Here is a 21569-nt window from a genome sequence, read left to right on the forward strand (position 1 = left end):
TATGACTATTCCTTCACATTTATATCATTATGTCATGCTTCAATAAAAAAATAAAATAATAATAAAAAGGACATGCACAGTTTAACAAACCAAGCACTTCAGCGAGAGGGACTGCCACTTTTGTGGCTGAAGTGCTTGGTTTGTTTGGGCACCTTAAAAGAAAACATTTTGGTGGTTTAGGTAAACCAAACTACCAATAGGCTAAAGGCAGAGTTGTTAACCATTGTCACTGTTGGAAGATGTCATTAATTATATGTCAATCACTTATAAGGTTCTTTTAAGCCTGACCAGATGTGATAATGTTTCACTCTGGTGCACTGGGTTGACTTATCATCATCACCAGTGTTTTTTTTTACACAGCCTGCCTAAGAATGAGCTGACATTGGGCCTGATTCAGAGCCGCTCGTAAGCGGCCGCTCGTTCGTTCCGAGCGATGTTTGCCCAACTGCGCATGCGTACGGATCGTTATACGCATGCGCGAACCAGTCAGTGCGGTCGAAATTCATGTGCTCGCAAAATAGCTAATGCCTGATAATTTGAGTGACAGGAGTAGGCGTATGTGGGTGGTAACGGGGGAAGGTGCTTGAAAATGGGGAGTGGAGATCAGAACGCAGGCGTGCTTAAAGGTCAAAACGGGCGTTTTATGGGTGTGCATAATTAAAACAGCAGCGTCATTGACCATGTCACTGGGTTATTTTATAGCCAGAACTGCTCGCAAAATTGTGGTAGCAAAAACCAACCCCAAGAATTGCGGGCAGTTCATACCCTGGTCGATGTACTCGATTAATCTAATAAATAGCGGGCATGACGTAGGATGCGAGCGGCCAGGGGGCGTATTTTTTGAAAAAACGACCGCAAGTTTTGTTCGCTCGTTCAGACCTAGAGGCGTGAACAGACCGCAAAGAGCGAACGGTTGATTTGAATAGCCACCCATATTTTCAGGTCGAGCGAGCGCTAATTGCGTCCGGCTCTGAATCAGGCCCATTGTGTGCTAGATACTGCTGCTGCTGAAGGCAATACACCCACCCAGTGGGCTGTCACAATCATGTAATCTTTAGTTTGACCAGTATTGCTTGTCCACATATCTGTAGTTAAGTGGATTTTGTAGGCAAAATATAACTGTTTTAACGTCCCAGTACAGGTCAGGAATGGCTGTTCTAGTAAAATAGAATCGAGATGGAATTTGGTAGTGTGGACAGATGGCCTAGACGGCTGAAGCAAATGCATTGATAGCAGATTTTTAGAACAGATCTAATGCTGGAGGATGGGGGGGGCATGATGACACAGGGCAGAATGCATGACGCATCGCACTTGCATTCCGCCAGTCATCGCTTGCATGGTAACGCCATTATGCATGACCGCAAAGGACCCATCCGTTGGTAAGAGCGGCTCTTTGTGATGGAGGGATTCTGGGTCTATGACCCAGAAGCCCCTCCTGCATCCTTCTGTGCATGTGCAGAAGGAGGCACTCTGCAGAGAGAAGCCCATAGGCTTCTATCGGTAACGACATCAGGAAGATGGCGTTACCCACCGCTACCAAGTACCGGACTGCATCGCACTCCGGGGCTTGGTGCATATAAGAAATGCGGTCATACCCACATTTTTCGGGGTTTGACCGCATTTTTCCCCTGCAATATCTTGCTGGGCTTCCAAGGTTGGATCTCAAACCACAAAACTAGGCAAACTACATACTGCATTTAAAGAGCACTTGTCATCTACTGTATTAACAGAGGAGGCAGCCATTTTGTGGAAGCCTATCGATTCACTTTGAACCAGTACAAGTCAGGTCTCATGAATGTTTGTCAGTCAGTGCCTCAGGTGTCATTGGTTCCTAACATTGATAGGTTGCATACTGATTTACCCCACAGAATTTTTGTCTCAACTATATTTAGGTCCCCTTTAATTTAGTATGCATCCATATAATATGCATGCCAAACATGCTGATTTTGGTATTCAGTCAGTAACCAATAAAAATTTGTTATAGTATATATACTGCACATAGATAAGTTGCGCTTCCCAGAACCGGCTGTTTTGCAGAGATGAGAAGTTTCAGCAAAACAATCTCCGAGTTTCACTTTTGGTTCATCATTCTGCAGTGTAGTTTGCAGAATTTACAGCGTTGCGTGCAGCTCTGGGGGAAGGAAACCAGGAAGGGGGGGTGATCAGTGCGAGAGACTCTGCTGCTGCTCAGCCTCCCTTTACCCTCCGTAAAGGGGCCTAACCATTAGCAGATAAAATGAACGATTGAATAATAAATTCAACGATATATCGTTGAATTTATTATATCTGCTAATGGATAGACCCTGAACGATGACAGATGCGCACTCCCGCGGCCGATAAATCGTATCTATCATCTCTCCAATATGTTGGTCAATTATCGCATATAGCTGGACGATATTAGCTATATCGTGCAGTTTATATGCGGTGAATGACGAACAATATTAGCAGCAGCTACAGAGTGCTGGAGAGGAAAAAATCCACTTCCTGAATGATGTCATGCGATATCGTTCATCGTTCGTTGTTTGCCAATATCTGTCATGTACATGACAGATATCGTTCAGCACAGCCACCGGAATTTTCAAGGGATATCTTTTGCCTTTCATCGCTCACAAATACATCTGCTAATTAGAGATGAGCGGCTCGGATTCTGTGGAAATCCGAACCGCTCCGAACATAGGGGAACCGAGTCCACCCGAACCCTGTTCGGGTCTTCCCCGCCTGACTCGGATCCCCATTCGGGGCCGAACGGCGGCCGCCTGATGTTGGATTCTCACTAGAGAATCCGACATCAGGGATCCTCGAGTGTAGGGCAGACCGCTGTGATAGCGGTCTGCCCTACACAGAACAAACACACAGCCGCCAGCGGCAGCTGTGTGTTTATAACAGCAGCCAATGAGAGTCATACAGACTCTCATTGGCTGCTGCATGGAGGGAGCCGGCTGGAGCTCACTCAGGAGCTCCGTCTTCCGGCTCCCTCCTCGTCGCGTGGATGCAGAGCGGACGGCACGGGAGCGGGGATTCAGGTAAGTTTTTAATTTTTTTTTTATGTGTTTAAGGGCCGGGGGCGCTACTGGGGGGCACAGCTACTGGGGGGCACAACTACTGAGTGGCATGCTACTTGGGGGGGCATACTACTGGGAGGCCATTCTACTGGGGGGCCTGCTACAGGGGGGCATACTACTGGGGGGGCCTGCTACTGGGGGACATACTACTGGGGGTGCCATACTACTGGGGTGGCCTGCTACTGGGGGTGGCCTGCTACTGGGGGTGGCATTCTACTGGGGGGCCTGCTCCTGGGGGGGTTTGCTACTTGAGGGGGCATAATACTGGGGGCGCCTGCTACTGGGGGCATAATACTGGGGGCCTGCTACTTGGGGGGCCTGCTACTGGGGGGGGGGCATTTTCCTGGGGGCCATACTACTGGGGGGGCCATACTACTGGGGAGGCCTGCTACTGGGGGGGCATAATACTGGGGGCCATACTACTGGGGGGCATACTACTGGGGGGGCCATACTACTGGGGGGGCCTGCTACTGGGGGTGGCCTGCTATTGGGGGGGCTTACTACTGGGGGGACTGCTACTGGGGGGGTCTGCTACTTGAGGGGGCATACTACTGGGGGGGCCTGCTACTGGGGGCATAATACTGGGGGCCTGCTCCTGGGGGGGCATACTCCTGGGGGCCATATTACTGGGGGGGCCATACTACTGGGGGGGCCATACTACTGGGGGGGCTGCTACTGGGGGGGCATACTACTGGGGGGCATACTACTGTGGGCATTGTGTAAAAGGGACACTACTGTGGGCATTGTGTAAAAGGGGCACTGCTGTGTGTCGTAACATAAATAAGAGACACTACTTTATGGTGTAATGTGAATCAGGGGCACTTTGTGTGGTGTAATGTGAATAAGATTGTGCACTGTGACTCCTTGGGCCGTAGCCCACTTTGTAAACAAGTACTGTGATTCTGCTGGCCATACCCCACTGGGTGGGTGCACTATTTTTCATTTCTGCCACTGCAGTGTGGCAATGTTACATAGATGTGCTTTATACTGTGGAGTCTGTGTCGCTGTGCCGCTGCTCTGTCGCTTAGTAACCAGTCAGCTCACTGCAACCTTTGGCAAATAATTTTGAAAACAATATTATAAGCTGTGAGGTGTTCTAAATTGACTGGAAATTAATGTTATTGAGGTTAATAATACTCTAGGAAGAAAAAAAAGACCAATTTATGTGATTTTAGCTTTTTTTGTCAAGTTTTGTAAAAAAATCCAAATCAAATCCAAAGCCAGTCACCGCAGTTTGGCAAATCCAAATCCAAAGCCGGACAACGAATTAGAACCAAATCCAAATCCGGCAAAAATGGTCCGGCGCACATCCCTACTGCTAATGGATAGGCCCCTTAACCCAGCCGGGGAGAGAGGCTACTGCCGCTGACAGGTAAGAAGTGTTTTTACGGGGTGGCGGACCCAGGCCCCCGCAGGCCCCTCCAATAAGCCCAAGCCTGGGTAATTAATACCAACTCCCCCCCTCTTGGCGCTCCTGATCCTGCCCCTTAGGATTGACATCATGACATCACGGGTTTAAGGGCGGGGCTGGTAAAAGGCATAGTGGTTGGGACATTGTGTACCAAACTTTTGCCAAGGAAATGTGCAAAATCTCTCTGTAATTTATTGTTTGGTATAGCTGTATGTAAAATTAAAATGCCAGAATCTACACATTACAATGATTGCTGTATAACTGACATTATTATCAGAAAACAAAAAGCACATATGTACCGTGTTTCCCCGATAATAAGACCTACCCCGAAAATAAGACCTACCCTTAATTTTGTAACCCGGTCCAAATTAAGCCCTACCCCGAAAATAAGACCTGCCTGAACTCATTTTGAGCTGGGAACGCTGCAGAGACCAGTGTTCCCAGTCATGCAGTGCGCAGGTGACGTCATGACGTCACCCGCACGCTGAGGATCCTGTGCGGCCGCTCCTGCTTGATCATGTTAGATCCAGTCAGCGCGCAGGTGAGAGCGACATCCCGGATGGCGGCGAGTCAGGTAAGTGCACTGCAATAAGGGACACTGCTACAGGGGGGGGCCTGCATAAGCGGCACTTCTACAAGGGGGCCTGCAAGGGGGGGCATGCATAAGCGGCACTTCTACAAGGGGGCCTGCAAGGGGGGGCATGTATAAGGGGCACTTCTGCAAGGGGGCCTGCAAGGGGGTGGCCTGCATAAGGGGCACTTCTGCAAGGGGGTGGCCTGCATAAGGGGCACTTCTGCAAGGGATGAGCCTGCATAAGGGGCACTGCTGTCAATATTAATTAATATAAGACCTACCCCGAAAATAAGCCCTATGGTGTTTTTTTTAACAAAAAAAAAAATAAGACAGTGTCTTATTATCGGGGAAACACGGTATGACAAAATCTGAGGAGACAAGTCCTGCAGGCACCTTAATGACTGCCATGTACGTGGTGCTGCTTCCTGTGATCTTATTGCAGAATAGAAAGAGGTAGGTCAGCACATTCACTTCCTTGCATCTTATCAGCAGTCTAAAAAGTGAAAAAAGCCACAAATGTAACCATGGCCCTTGACCCACAGCAAGCGGCATCGATAATGAAACAATGTTTATAATTCTCAAGCTGAAATTTAAGCAATGCAGAGATCAGGGCAGTTTGTGGGTGGGTATATAAGGGCAATTACATGGAAAACTATAAAGCAGGGGGTGCTGATATGCACTTGTGTCTTTTATCCTTCATGGTGTATATCTACACCTGGACAAGTGTAAACAAATCGTAAAGTGGTGCATGAAAAGCACCTCTGTATTTATCAACTTTTACAAACATTCTAAACGCATACAGGCCCTGATTCAGAGCCGGACGCTCTGACAGAGCGCTCACTCTGAATCAGGGCCGTTCCTCTGAATTTTTAGAGCGGCCTCCTGGCCACTTGTATAGCTGTGGATGACCACCCACAGCTATAGCGAGCGGCCAGGAAGATGGTCGCGATGGTCAAGACCATCGCGACCGTAGGGCTTGCGACAAGACCCTTGTGGTAGGGTCTCGTTGCCGCAAGCCCTAGAGTGCTTTTGGCTCTATCAGAGCCGAAAGCACTCCCACTGACATCACTTGTGATGTCAGTGGGGCCGGCCCCAGACGGTAGGCGTTCCCATGGGAACGCCTCCGTCTGGCCAGCCACACCCCCGGCAGGCCCACCAAAGGGGGCGTGCTGTCACTCACCATCGACAGTGGCAGGTGGGGAGTTTGACTGGGGCGGTACACCTGTCAAACCGTAACGCAGGTGTCCTAAGGCGAGCTTAAGAAGGACAGAAACCTCCCGTGGAGCAGAAGGTCACTCACCATCGACAGCACGCCCCCTTTGTAGCGAGACCCATACCGACGGCTTGCGCTGCCTCCGTCGTGCGCATGCGCACTGGGCTGACATCGACCCCCTTGCGAGTGCTCAGCGCTCGCAAGTGGGTCTGAATTAGGCCCACAGCACCATCGAAAGAATACAGTGCATCCGGAAAGTATTCCGGATCACTGTACACTTCACTTTTTCCACATTTTGTTATGTTACAGCCTTATTCCAAAATGGAATAAATTCATTTTTGTCCTCAAAATTCTACACACAATACCCCATAATGACAATGTGTAAAAACATTTTTTTTAGATTTTGGCAAATTTAATAAAAAAGAAAACACTAAGAAATCACATGTACATAAGTATTCACGGCCTTTGCCATGAATCTCAAAATTGAGCTCAGGTGCATCCTGTTTCCACTGATCATCCTTGAGATGTTCCTACAGCTTAATTGGAGTCCACCTGTGGTAAATTCAGTTGATTGGACATGATTTTGAAAGGCATACACCTGTCTATATAAGGTCCCACACTTGACAGTGCATGTCAGAGCACAAACCAAGCATGAAGTCCAAAGAGTTATCTGTAGACCTCCGAGACAGGATTGTCTCAACGCACAAATCTGGGGAAGGGTACAGAAAAATATCTGCTGCTTTGAAGGTCCCAATGAGCACAGTAGCCTCCATCATCCGTAAATGTAAGAAGTTCGGAACCACCAGGACTCTTCCTAGAGTTGGCCGGCCGTCTAAACTGAGCGATATGGGAAGAAGGGCCCTAGTCAGGGAGGTGACCAAGAACCTGATGGTCACTCTGTCAGAGCTACAGCATTCCTCTGTGGAGAGAGGAGAACCTTCCAGAAGGGCAACCATCTCTGCAGCAATCCACCAATCAGGCCTGTATATTAGAGTGGCCAGATGGAAGCCAGTGCTTAGTAAAAAGCACGTGGCAGCCCACCTGGAGTTTGCCAAAATGCACCTGAAGGACTCTGGTCTGATGAGACAAAGATTGAACAGTTTGGTGTGAATGTCAGGCGTTATGTTTGGCGCAAACCAGGCACCGCTCATCACTAGGCCAATATCATCCCTACAGTGAAGCATGGTGGTGACAGCATTGTGCTGTGGGGATGTTTTTCGACAGCAGGAACTGGGAGACTAGTCAGGATAGAGGTAAAGCTGTAATTAATTGCATTGGAGTATTGCAAACAAATACAAAGTACATAAAATAATAAAAACAATAACAGAACCAATACATTGTATCCACCACATATTGCTACAAAATATCATGTTACCAACCAAGTTTAGCCTAAATGCAGAAAATATGAAATACCTGTAATATAATTTAGCACATAAAATACAATAAATGTAACTTAGTAACTTTGGCCCTCATTCAGAGCCGTACGCTCTGAGCAGAGCGCACGCTCTGAATGAGGGCCGGGCTCCATTTTCATGGAGCGTCCTCCTGGACGCTCGTATAGCTGTGGGTCACCACCCACAGGCTATACGAGCGTGCTTTGTGATGGCCGCGATGGTCGTGACCATCGCGACCATCGAAATTGCGAGCCGGAGCCTGCGGTTGAGGTTTTCAACCGCAAGCTCCGGAGTGATTTTGGCTCTATCAGAGCCAAAATCACTCCCACTGACATCACTAGTGATGTCAGTGGGCCGGCTTCTGACGGGAGGCGTTCCCGTGGGAACGCCCCCGTCAGGGAGGCACGCCCCCGGCACGCCCACCAAAGGGGGCGTGCTGTCAATCAACATTGACAGCACGCCCCCTTTGATCGGACACAACGAGCGAAGGACTTTCCTTCGCTCGTCGCGTCTGGCGCATGCGCACGACGGAGCTCCCTCCATCGTGCGCATGCTCAGTGCATAACATCGACCCACTTGCGAGCGGACAGCCGCTCGCGAGTGGGTCTGAATCAGGCCCTTTATTTGCAATACTCCAATGCAATTAATTACAGCTGTGGATATTTTAATGAGGCCAGTACTTTTCAATGAGGCCAGTACTATTTAAAGAGATGTTTGCATAATGCCAGCCAGCTTCCTGATGAAGTCCGAGTGACAAAACCAGTAGGCGTGTTGCTTGGTGTTTGGGATTGTGGTCGGAAACAAGCTCCCGGAGAGCCGCTTGGAGACGTCCAGGTCAGCGGCCGGTGATTGCCTTGTTCCTACGTTATATGCTGTATACACTTGCGGTGGTGTAAGACCGCCCTTTCTGGTACGCTTAATTGGTTATTGGGAAGATTGCAATAAAAACTGTTATACTTTTAAAGTACTATGTGGCGCCCCCTGTCTATGTTTTACTTTTAGTATTCACCCCTGCCTGGATTCGGGTTTTTTGGGGAAGACGCCGATCCATGTCTTCTTTGGGATTTTTGCTTTATTCCACTATATAGGAGGAATTCTAAGTGACTATTACGCAATCATTTGTTTGAAACAGAACAGATCATCTTGACATTTGGTATTCATTTTATTGAAGCTCACTGATTATCTTGTTTATATATATATATATATATATATATAGTGATGCAGTGCGCGGGTGGGCAGTGATTCAGAGGCCAGCGTTCCCAGTGATGCAGTGCGCGGGTGACGTAATGACATCACTCGAGATGTGAGGAGCCTACGTGCCTGCTGGATCTAGTTATATCCAGTCAGTGGCTGCGGGAGTGAAAGCGGGAGCATTGATGGCGTGGAGCGGTGCCCAGCGTGAAGACGTACTGCACAGGGGAATGGGGCTTGTTCTACACTGGGAGCGGGCACCAGTACTGGGGGCACTGCATAAGGGGCACTACTAGGGGCACTGCATAAGGGGCACTACTGGGGACACTGCATAAGGGGCTCTAATACATGGGGCATTGCATAATGGGCACAACTACAGGGGGCATTGCATAAGGGGCTCTAATATAGGGGCCATTGCATAAGGGTCTCTAATACAGGGGACACTGCATAAGGGGCTCTAATACAGAGGCATTGCATAACGGGCTCTAATACAGGGGGCATTGCGTAATGGGCACAACTACAGGGGCATTGCATAAGGGGCTCTAATAAAGGGGGCATTGCATAATGGGCTCTAATACAGGGGACATTGCATAACGGGTTCTAATACAGGGGGCATTGCGTAATGGGCACAACTACAGGGGCATTGCATAAGGGGCTCTAATACAGGGGACATTGCATAACGGGCTCTAATACAGGGGGCATTGCGTAATGGGCACAACTACAGGGGCTTTGCATAAGGGGCTCTAATACAGGGGACATTGCATAAGAGGCTCTAATACAGGGAACATTGCATAAGGGGCTCTAATACATGGGACATTGCATAATGAGCACAACTACAGGGGACATTGCATAATGGGCTCTAATACATGGGACATTGCATAAGGGGCTCTAATACAGGGAACATTGCATAAGGGGCTTTAATACATGGGACATTGCATAATGAGCACAACTACAGGGGACATTGAATAATGGGCACAACTACAGGAGCATTGCATAAGGGTCTCTAATACAGGGGGTATTGCATAAGGGGCACAACTACAGGAGCATTGCATAAAGGGCTCTAATACAGGGGGAATTGCATAATGGGCACAACTACAGGGACATTGCATAAAGGTCTCTAATACAGGGGGCATTGCATAATGGGCACAACTTTAGGGGCATTGCATAAGGGACACTACTATGTGGTGTAATGTGAGTTAGATTGTGCTGCTGTGTGGAGTAATTTAAATTGGTGATAGTATGTGTGACTTCGGCAGGACAGACCCTTGCTGCAAGGTCACACCCCCTATTTTGCATACCACACCCCTTTTTTCTTGCTCGGTAGGTCACAAAAGGTTTTTATTTTTAAAAGTAGATCACCGAGTCCAAAAGTCTGGCCACTCCTGCTTTAAATCATACTTACCTACTTCGGGTAGCCCCCCGCACCCCAGAAGAGTATATGGAACTCCTGCATCCCTCCCACTTCCTAGTGAAGTGTGCAGGATTGGGAGATAACTGCCGGGAATCACGGCTCTGTATCGAAGGGGCGGGGCTAAATTAAATTAAACCGCATCAATTAGCCCCATCCCCTCCTCGTGGTCCCGCGATTCAAAACAGTTTGCCGTGATGGTACAGGGCCTAATGACATAGGAATCTGGCCCTGCCCGCCCCCCGAAGTGTCCAGCTTTGTCTCCTCTCCGGGCATCTCCTGGGTAGGAGATATTCAAAGTAGGTAAGTATGCTTTAAAGTTTAAACTCACTTAATACAAGCCACTTGTATTATCCAGCTGTCATGTAGATATGTTAAAAATCAATTTTCAATACATGCTTTATTTCTACCCTAAGGCGGAACAAAAAAACACAAAACATCAACAATCATTTCGAAAAGCATTCTATAATCAATTAGTAAATATGAATCTAAAAAATAGGAGTCCCATTTAACAACTACTATGGGGCATATTTATTAATTATCGGGACTTGCTTGATATATATGACCCTATGTATGACCCTATGGTCCCGAGTCAGAGCTGCCGCAGGCAGCTCGCAGGGCCTGTGGGCGTGTTTTTTTTTTGTGTCCGCTCGCAAAGCTGTGGGAGACCTCCCACAGCTTGTGCAAGCGGACAGGAGACCATCACGATAATCGCAGCCATCGGCCTTGCGACAAGACCCTGTGGTAGGGTCTCAGCCACTTCAAGGCCGAGTGGACTTCCTGCTCTAATAGAGCAGGAAGTCAACTACCGACATCACTAGTGATGTCTGTAGGGCCTACCACAAACGGCAGGCGTTCCTAAGGGAACGCCTGCGTTTGTGCAGCCATCCCCCCTCCCCGCCTACAAAACGGGGCTAGCTGTCACTCACCATCGACAGCCGCCCTGTCTTGTAGCGAGCCCCGTAGCGACTGAGCAGTCGCTGGATGGGGCTCGTGCACGCCGGACGCGGTGCATGTGCAGTGGGCTAACATCGAGCCGCTTGCGAGCGGGTCTGAATCAGGCCCTATATGCGATGTTCTGCAAAATTATTAGTTTTATCTGCCAAAAAAAAACAGTTTGAACCATGCAATGTCCTGCAGATTCTTAGAGAGATAAGTAGTCTAATAATGTGCTACTTACTTGCACAAATACATTACTAAATGGGGCAAAAGAGGAACATGTGGATTTTGCAAAGTAAAGTTAAAAAGTGCAACTTCCAGTTTCTGTATGAAATACAGGGTCTCATTCAGACCCGCTTGCGAGCACTGTACGCTCGCAAGCAGGTCGATGGTGCCCAAGTGCACATGCACATGACGGAGGGAGCTCCGTCGTGCGCATGCGCGAGACCCGGCGAGCGACGGGGAAGCCGTCGCTCCAGGTCTCGCACCAAAGGGGGCGTGCTGTCGATGGTGAGTGACAGCACGCCCCCTTTGGTGGGCGTGCTGGGGGCGTGGCTGCCCAGACGGAGGCGTTCCCATGGGAAGGCTTACCGTCTGGGTCCGGCCCCACTGACATCACTAGTGATGTCAGTGGGAGTGATTTTGGCTCTGATAGAGCCAAAATCACTCCAGGGCTTGCGGCAACGAGACCCTACCACTAGGGTCTCGTCGCAAGCCCGATGGTCGCGATGGTCTTGACCATCGCGACCATCATCATGGACGCTCGCATAAGCTGTGGGTGGTCACCCACAGCTATGCGAGCGTCCAAGAGGCCGCACTATTAAAAAAAAAACGCCCTGATTCAGAGCGGGCGCTCATTCAGAGCGTCCGGCTCTGAATCAGGCCCGCAATGTTCATGCCCTTCTAAGTAGTACACGTCAATAACAGCTGGACAGTATACACTTTTTATAGTTAATAGTCAATGTGACGTGGCTCCGCTACTTACCATATGCTTCTACCAGCTCTATGAAATATAGAATGCTAGCACATTGTCGAAAACAGTGGTTCACACAAAATGGAAAACCCCTTATGTATGAACCACAGCTGTAAGGTTTTTAAAGGGTTGATAGCGTAGAACATCTGTTGATGAAAACAAACTGTACAATTGTCACATAATGATGTTTATACAGTTATCGTTTACAAGAAATTCAATGGACTTTAGAGTCCTTTGACTTGTGTATTATTTAAAAGATGCTTCCCAGCCACAATGCATCTGTACCTCCTCTGTTCTAGAGCATTAACCTTTTGGCTTCTTCTGGTTTTACAATGCATTCCTGTGCTCTGTGACAGTGATGAGGTTATGCTGTAATAAGATGACTGTATATTAGATCCCCTTTCCTCGGCCTCTCTCCCCCCCTGCAAAGAAAACAGGGAATTCCTTTGCGGATTTTTTTTTTAGAAATTGTATATGTCAGCTTCTCTGTATCACCACGAGGGTTAAATCACATTAGTACTAAACCATAATCTATGAGCGTACTGTAGTCTGTATCTGACCAGTGTAGAAACCAAGAGAATATGTTCTATATGACGATATTCCATTTATTGCTAAATGTGCGTCAATTAACTAAATAATCAGAAAGATGCTATTATATATCACACACATTTTTCCAATTGTTCATCTCTTTACTAAGTACAAATGAATAGTACATCTCACAGCTGAAATCAGACATTTGCCTCCATTGTCCATCTTACAAGGCTTTGTGATTGGTCGCTGCTGATCTATTAGTAAATAATACCTCCTGTCTTTTTGAATGTAAATAACACTGTACACTCTGGGGCCAGCGCAGATTTGAACAGGCGATGATTTGCGGAGCGAATCTTGCATCTATTCGCACTGTGCATGCTCCGGTATCAAGCATACAGAGGTACGAATGATGCAGAGCTGTGCACTTAGGAGGCGCAACTAGGCTGTAATGGGGCGTTCACGGTGAGGTGTGTAGAATCATCACCGCATTATTTGCACCAATTATAGGGCATGATTCAGAGACGCTGATGTTTTAGCAGTTGAGCGATTATCGGCAAACTGCGCATGCGTCTAGCCGCCCTGCATATGTGTCAAAGTGCTTTCCCGTAGTCGCCCGCAGTGACTTTTTACTCGCAGTGTGATTATCAGACCGGCAGTGTTTGGGGGAAGTAACGGGGAGTGGTGGAAAAAACACAGGAGTGTCGCGACCATTTTTAGATCGTGTTGCCGTCTGCAGCTGCGATCCCGTACACAGAAAACATGGCTGCAGAATCTCAGTACCCGCAGCCATTCTGTGCGACCACAGGAGGACGATTATCTAACTGCGGCTGTGTCTTTGTAAGCAAATGCTTGGATTTGCGGAGCCACCAGTGAGCATCTCAATACAATTTTAGGCGCCATTTGCATATTTGCGCACAGCCACTGCGTACACAGATGCAGCAGCAGCAGCAACATTAGTGTACAACTCTGAATCAGGACCCTAGGCAAATGCAGAGTGCGCCATGATGATGATGATGAGTGTCAAGCCAAGCATACGGATAAGGGACAGGAGCACTGTAAATTTTCATACAACCACCATATATTTTGGGTGGGTACATAGTACTAGCATGTTTTTGGTCTTTGTAGAATTTTTTATTCCTATTACTAACTTTAAGAACCAAGAAGAATATTGAATTAGTTTCTGTAATGAATAAAATCAATGTCTGAAACTTGTCCAGAGTTTGGAAGCTACTATAAATCTTATATCAACTCGTAATATTAGGTGGGTACCATAGCGGTGATATGTAAATGTTTGCATTCGCATTGCGATTGCAGTCTAACATAAGGACGCCCACTTTCCCTTACTCACATACGTATACTTTGTCAAAATAGCAAAACAATCCATAAGATCGAGTAACATCGGACCCAGACGCACACTTGCACAAGCCCTGACCTTTCTCAGAAATTTCTAACAGCCACGCATGCTATGAGACATCAGGATGCATATAGTATCGCAGTGGATAATTTATGCATGCCCCTGCAACGCCGTTGAAACGCACTGGCACACCTGCGTTCGCCTGGCCACCCGCCCCATCACCACCCACAAACGGCGCTTCCTGTCAATCACTCTGCCATGGGTCTGCATACACACTGCGATCTCATTCCCGAACGCAGTGACTAGTTTGCGCATGCGCACCGCAATGCATACGCATGTGCAGTACGCAACAATTGGCCGATTGCGTGCGTCTTAGCACCTGCTATTCGTAATGAATCAGGCCCTGAGCACTGGCACTTTTTATTCATAGAACAAAAGCATTGTGTATTACTTTGTATACGGGCAAATATACCCATATATTTCTGTGCACGCTATGAAAAAGCTTCTGCGGCCAATTTACATTCATCTCTATATCAGCTCCTTTGATTTTATGCAATTTATTTTATAATACTATTTTTGAATCCCCCACTGCACAGCAATATTTTACAGGAAACAGGAAAAAGCCGTGATAACAAGTCAAATCATTTTTACACTAACACAAACAAGTTCCGTTAATATAAGTCCCTGCAGTTCTGTAAATATAAGGTACCATCAATTTCAAGAAGTTACATTGGGCTGTAAGTTGTGTCCTGCAGGAGAAGATGAGTCCATTGTGTCTCACTTTGGATCTTACCTGAGCTGAGCAGCAGGATGGAAATTTGGAGAATCTCTCTGCAACTTCCGTACATCATCCTGGTTGTTGGAGTGTGTCAGTAGTTTCTGCAGGGACTGACCCCTTATAACACAATGCACATTTAGCTGGTCACTCCCACTGCATACATCAAGCACATGTTATACTGGGGAACATGCAACACAGCAGTAGCACACAATCTGTTATACATCATTTGTATATTTGTAGAATCATGCAGCAAAATTAACTGCAGAAATATACATATAGATTTAGGGACAAGGCGAGTTTTTAGTCCGTTTTCTCTCTAGAACCTCCATGACATCAGTTTTGGCTGAAACATTCAGGGCAGTGGGTGGGGGCGCTGGAATGAGCCACTGAAAGAGTCACAGCTGGATGTAGAATTGTTGTTTAGGGAAACCCAACATTTGGATATTAGATTTCGCCTTTAGTTATTAGATTTACACAGTGTTCAAAAGTCCACTTAAGCTTTAACTAATACATATATAGATACACACGTGTGTTTGTATATATACTGTATGTAGAAATGAAGACCGCACTCAGTAGTCTTACTATCACCTTAAAACAGTCCTTTATTTAATCCAATGTTTCGGGGTTCCCCCCTTTGTCGGGGACAAGGGCAATGGGAAGGCAATATATAAGTTCTCTTCATAGGTCTCACCCAGGTGTTGGCGAGACCTACCCCAAGGCGCGGAGTCTAGTCCACCTGATGGTCTTCACCAATAACCCCTCCAATCGGGATGTGGGTTTTGCTGCACCAGGTGAACGGGCAGTACCAGATTAAGGTGCACATGGGCCTGGAGCTGAAACTGATAAAGGGCCTATTGTGTGCTGCCGGAGGGGGTGTGACCAGTGTCGCAGGGGTGCGATTAGTGATGTGGTAGGCATGACCAATGCTGTGGGGGTGTGGTCTGTGCTGTGGGGTGTGGGTAGCACATAAATGGGATGGGGCAGTGAGGGAGGCAGACCGAGGTGACCCAGGTGTGCGTATTGACACTCTAATGGACAGGGGCATAAGGAGGCCCGGGCCGACTTCACAGACTTTAGGCTGCTCAGCTACTCTGTCCCTTTAGGTGCTGAGGGGGCGCTGAGACCATATGTTGTGCATGGAGAGCTTGTGAAGCCTTTCACTGCGCCGCGGCAACATCTGTATTATGTCCTGGACCAGGGACATAACTAAAACTTTGTGGGCCCCACAGCAAAATTTTAAAGGACCCCTTCCCCCCATAGCTTTTATAGAGACACATCTCTCTGCAGTGTTACACCGCAGTGATATGAGGGTGTCCCTGCTGCTGCCTTTCATTTTTAATGCAAGCATACAGCTGACTTGTTTGAAACTGAATAACCCCATTAGCCAGAGCTCTCACAATGACCTGCTCCCACTCGGATACTAGTGCAGACCATCCTCACTGAGATTTCCATTTGTCAGGATATCAACCCAGTGTCTCTCTCACTGTACAATTTTGTGGTTATCCACCATGGACAGTGCCGGCTGTTTACACCTGATACAGGGCCAGCTCGAAGCTCATTCCTCCGAGGCGGCCACATAAGGGCACCACCCCTTAGTGGGGTGAGTCACTGACACAGCGGCAGGGCAGGCTGAGATGCTGAGGGCACAGTGCTGACTATGGCTGGCTTTGGTGAGGTGAAGACTCTGGGCCTGATTCAGACCTGGTCGCGAGCGCTGAGCGCTCGCAACCGGGTCGATGGTGGCCCACAGCGCATGCGCAGGATGGAGCGGGCTCCGTCGTGCGCATGTGCGAGACCCGGCTAGTAACGGGCAATCCATTGCTCCGGGTCTCGCACCAAAGGGGACGAGCTGTCGATGTTGAGTGACAGCTTGCCCCCTTTGGTGGGCGGGCCAGGGGGATAGCTGCCCAAACGGAGGCATTCCCATGAGAACGCCTGCCGAGGCAAGGCGACAAGTGATGTCAGTGGAGAGCTTCCGGCTCTGTTTGAGACGAACGCTCTCTGGGGCTTGCAATGAACGAGACCCTACCACAAGGGTCTCGTTGCAAGCCCGATGATCGCGATGGTCTTGACCATCGCGACCATCATCATGGCCGCTCGCTATAGCTGTGGGTGGTCACCCACTGCTATGCGAGCGGCCAAGAAGCCGCTCCAAAGAAAAAAGCCTGGCCCTGATTCAGAGCGAGCGCTCTGTCAGAGCGAGCGGCTCTGAATCAGGCCCTCTGACTGCGGTGCTAAGACAGCTGAGCAAGTGATGGATGAAATAAATTGATGTTAAATACTTTTAACTCCAAATAATGAAAGCAGGAGATTGCAGGTGGGAAATTAGTGAGAAAATTAGGGGCAGGGTATTCTCTTATTGTGAAGAGAATCCTGGTTAGAGGGGAGCAGGCATGTTATATACAGTGTAGTTCTCAGGGCCGGTGCAAGGTTTCAGGGCCCCTTCAAAGGTTCACAATGCAGCTCCTGTTTTCCCCCAAACCCTCCGCCCAGCTCACAGAAACACATACACAGCGCCCTAATAATATTCACCTGACCCGAATTAAAGGGATGATTCCCCCTGCAGTGCCACCAGTAGTAAGGGCCCCTGTAGTGCCCCCAGTTGTAATGCCCTTGTAGTGCCCCCAGTAGTTAATGCTCCCTGCGTGCCCCAGTAGTAATGCCCTCGTAGTGCCCCCAATAGTAATGCTCCCTGCAGTGCCCCCAGTAGTAATGCTCCTTGCAGTGCCCCCAGTAGTAATGCCCTTGTAATGCCCCCAGTAGTAATGCTCCCTGCCGTGCCCCTAGTAATGCCCTTGTAGTGCTCCCAATAGTAATGCTCCCTGCAGTGCCCCAGTAGTAATGCCCCTTGAAGTGCCCCCAGTAGTAAGGGCCCCTGTAGTTCCCCCAGTTGTAGTGCTCCCAATAGTACCTCCATATGATGCCCCTGTAGTGCCCCCTGCAGTAAGCCCCCCCCAACGCACACACATACACACACACACAAATAAAAAAAACCTTACCTTAAACCCCAATCCAGTGCCTGCTGCCGTCCGTCCCCGGCGCCCGCTCCCTGGAACTATGGGAGTGACGTCCGTCCTCCAGCTGCCGCTGGTGCCAGGGGGAGAGAAGGAGCCGAGCACCCTCTGGTAACACAATCTCAGCGGACATCCGGCAAATGGAGGGTACAGGGGGTGCCATTGCTGGGCCGGCGGGCCCCTTAAGCCACCGGGCCCCATAGCAACTGCACCCTCCGTAGTTAGGCGGATGCAGATGCACCCTCTAGTGGCCGGCCATGGTAGTTCTCAAGATAAGCAACATTTTCAGAACTGTTACGTAACGTTGAGTACAGGGCGTATTCTAGACAAAGTGGAGCCCAGGGCAGAAATTTCCTTTGGTGCTCCCTACTAAAAATGTACATATGTCAGTTTAATCATAATAATACGCGGCACAAGGCATGGCGCGGGTCACTTGTATCAGGCCTCTGACCTTTGTATTTTTTTTTTACCCAGATTATGTAATTTTTTTCTTGTATTTTGAGTCTTAATTCAATATGAGTGCAATAAATTGTTGGTACAGATGTACTTATTGTAGACTTATTCTCAACATCCATTTTCTAATATATTTGAAGATTTACATTACTGCAAGATTGGTTTAAAACATTTCTCTCACAGGCTGCTAGTAGACCTAGGGCCCACCCTGAGCTGCCATTTATCCAAGCACCCTGCAGGATTTATTTGATAACAGGCACATTGTTATTTGATTTTTGTTCAATGTGTCCCTTATATACTTTGGAGCTACAGTGCTTATGCTAATATACCACCAAATTTTTATTCCTTTTTATTGATATTGTTTCTTATATGACCGTAAGATTAAATCTGTATGATATTAACGACACTCTTTCTGTTTAGAAATGTAATGATATATGTTTAGGTAGTCTCACAGCGCTTGCATTGTCTATATTGCACCTAAACAAAGTCTGTGTCATTGGAACCCTTACCACAGCCCAAAGTTATCACGTCACACCTGAGGTGTCAGTAATCCATGTGGGCTTCATACAAAGATTTTATGCAATTCAGACTCTGAGTGTCAAAGAATTAATATAGTTTTTTTATTTATGTTTATTTTCTCTTTGTCAGATACTGTTTTGTAAATTATTAATATGACTGGACCCTCTTTTGACATTTTCCTCTCAGCTCACTTTAAAATTTGAAAGGAGAAAACAAGTGAATAAAAGCAATTACAGAGTAAGACCATATTCCTCATTCTGTAAACTGCAGATTTATGCAGTAAGTATCCTGTTTGTCGCTTTTCATTTTACCCTTGTATGTCTTATTTTCACGTATTGCTAATCACACATTGTAACCTATAAAGTGCACCCAAGATGGCTGCCTCGCCTGGTACTCTCTTGTGCAGAATAAACAATGCATGGTTCTGATGATTTAGCAAGGATCTCTCTTAGTATTTTTTATCTGTAGTGCGCCTAAAATGGCTGCCTCACCTGGATCCTTTGTGGGTAGGATGAATAATCCTTGGAAATGATGACCCAAAATTGCAGCTATTTGTATTTTATTCATGGTTTCTGTATTTTATGAAAATCTAAACCTCTGTATTATGTTCATAGTATCTGTAAAGCGCCTTGAGTTCTATTGGAGAAAAGTGCTATATAAATGTAATATTATTATTTTGTATTTTATTTATTATTGTTACTAGCAGGAGTTTATCACACATATATGGTATATTTGACTTGCATTAATCTCTCATATACAAATATAATGTTTTCCTACCAATTCTTGATCACATATTACTCAGGGGCATTAATCCATTCTCACAATTTCCCCATAAAGCCCTCTCATTTGCATTGTCACCTCAGTGTTTAGGCTCTAAGCCTGCAGATCTCACACCTTTACCTGTACTTTATCTAAGCTGAGCTGCCATCCTCTCAGCCTCCCCACCACCATATTACTTCCATTACCAACTCTGCTCTCATTTACCTCGCCAGGCCTCTCTTCAGCCTCTTCACCTTGTGAGAGCATTTATTCATAAAAATAAAGACAACTTCAAGCAAAATATATTTTAAAAAATAATTTAAGCTTTTATTTAAAGTAAAATTTAAACTTTTCTTATTTACAGTATTCTGCATTATAAAATAGAGAATTCTGGACCAATATTGATCCAGAATTCCTAAGGTGCATATCCACTACACGAGTGTGGAATGACTGTACGATTACAACATTGAAATTGTTCAATTGTTCATCATCCTGTGCAGTGGATAATGTGCTCACACTGGACGACATGTCATTCAGTGCAGGCGCCCTCCCTCATCCCCGAACATGCACAACCTGTAGATATCGGCAGGTTGGCCTGCATGTTCAGGCGATGACAGATGCCGACAACGACCAGCGGGAGCGCGCATCGCTGGTCATTGCCGGCATATTTACTGTGATTAATGAACGAATGAAGGATAATGATGTCGTAATCGTTCGATCACTCAATTTTATTGTGTAGTGATTATGCACCTTTACACTCTTGTCCTATAAGAGGAACAAGATGGTGGAAACCTCATGACTCACAAAGAATCATCCTTCAGCACTCAGGAGAGGAAAACCCCCTGTGGAGGAAACCTCTGGGGACCCATGGCTGAAGGACTGCCTGTCCCTCTAGGCATTAAGAGGCTATGCAGAGTTTGCCCAAATCACCCACCCACCACTAACCGTGCATAACCCGTCATCCCTTCTGTCACCTCAATCTGCTACTTTGACCTATTACCCAACCGGTGATAAACGCATTTGCACGTCGATGGTGATCGCATGTCCACGGTGAGAGATAGAAAAGAGAGTGACAGACTGGGGAAGTGGGCATGGGAGGGGGAGAGACAAGACAGAGAGGAGAAGAGGGGGGTGGGAAGAAAACACCCTAGCACCCCTTAGTATTTAGAGCTCCATGTAAGAAAGAGTTATGACCCCTTTAGTACTCATTTCTGGTGGTAAAAGGGGTGATGACTGCAATCTTATATTCAGCAAACAGCTCTAACGCTGTTTCTGATGTCCCCACAGGGTTTGAGCTCTATGCGCATACACAGACGGTCATCACGTATGTACATTAGTCAGTGACCCATCGCCGGCGGCAGCACTAGGCTGCCAGCAACACAGCAGAGGATGCAGCGGAGGAGGAGGACACCCCTGGACCTCGCTGGACAGATAAGTGATGGTAAATACCAGCGGCAAATTCATATGTATCACAGTGACACAAAACAAAATATGCCACCGGCATTTAGTATCACTCTTACATGGAGCCCAAACTATGATGTAGATGTAACATTACTAATGACAGTATTGGATAAAAACAAATAACTAAAGCACAGTATGCTGTAATTCTCTCACACCTCTGCACATTAATAACAATGGAACAGGCCGCAATACTGACATACCGGGCTTAGGAGGCAGAGTGTAAAGGAATTAATTAGGAACAGTATAGTCCCATCCAACACCCACCTGGAGCTCTGTGTAAAGGAATTAATTAGGAACAGTATAGTCCCATCCAGACAGTCCCCACCTAACACCTATAAGGGATGTCCCAGATGCAGCCGCTTTGGGCTGTAATTACACTGTCCCACTAGGTGTGAGATTCTGATTTTATCCAATACTGCCCTGTCCCCAAGGTCATAAGTCATATTACAGTAGTCACGCTGTCTGCCGACGCATGGAACTAAGCTGCCCTTATCTTTGTCCAGTCACTAACCTTATGGAGTATCTCCTGCAGGTG

At 47.3% G+C, this 21569-nt stretch overlaps 1 protein-coding gene across 2 annotated transcripts in view; it reads right to left on the bottom strand.

Annotated features, from left to right (window-relative positions):
- Window positions 1-14903, bottom strand: part of LOC148504776 (uncharacterized) — a 51159-nt gene extending 36256 nt beyond the window's left edge. For both annotated transcript variants that reach the window (XM_088448506.1, XM_088448505.1), the window contains exon 1: window positions 14844-14903. In XM_088448506.1, coding sequence (XP_088304632.1) covers window positions 14844-14901 — 58 coding nt within the window. In that variant the 5' untranslated portion in view covers window positions 14902-14903. The remainder of the gene's footprint in view (window positions 1-14843) is intronic.
- Window positions 14904-21569: the final 6666 nt, after the last annotated feature.

The sequence above is a fragment of the Taudactylus pleione genome, unplaced genomic scaffold (genome assembly GCF_031769625.1).
Source record: "Taudactylus pleione unplaced genomic scaffold, aTauple2 ptg000456l, whole genome shotgun sequence".
NCBI lineage: Eukaryota > Metazoa > Chordata > Amphibia > Anura > Myobatrachidae > Taudactylus > Taudactylus pleione.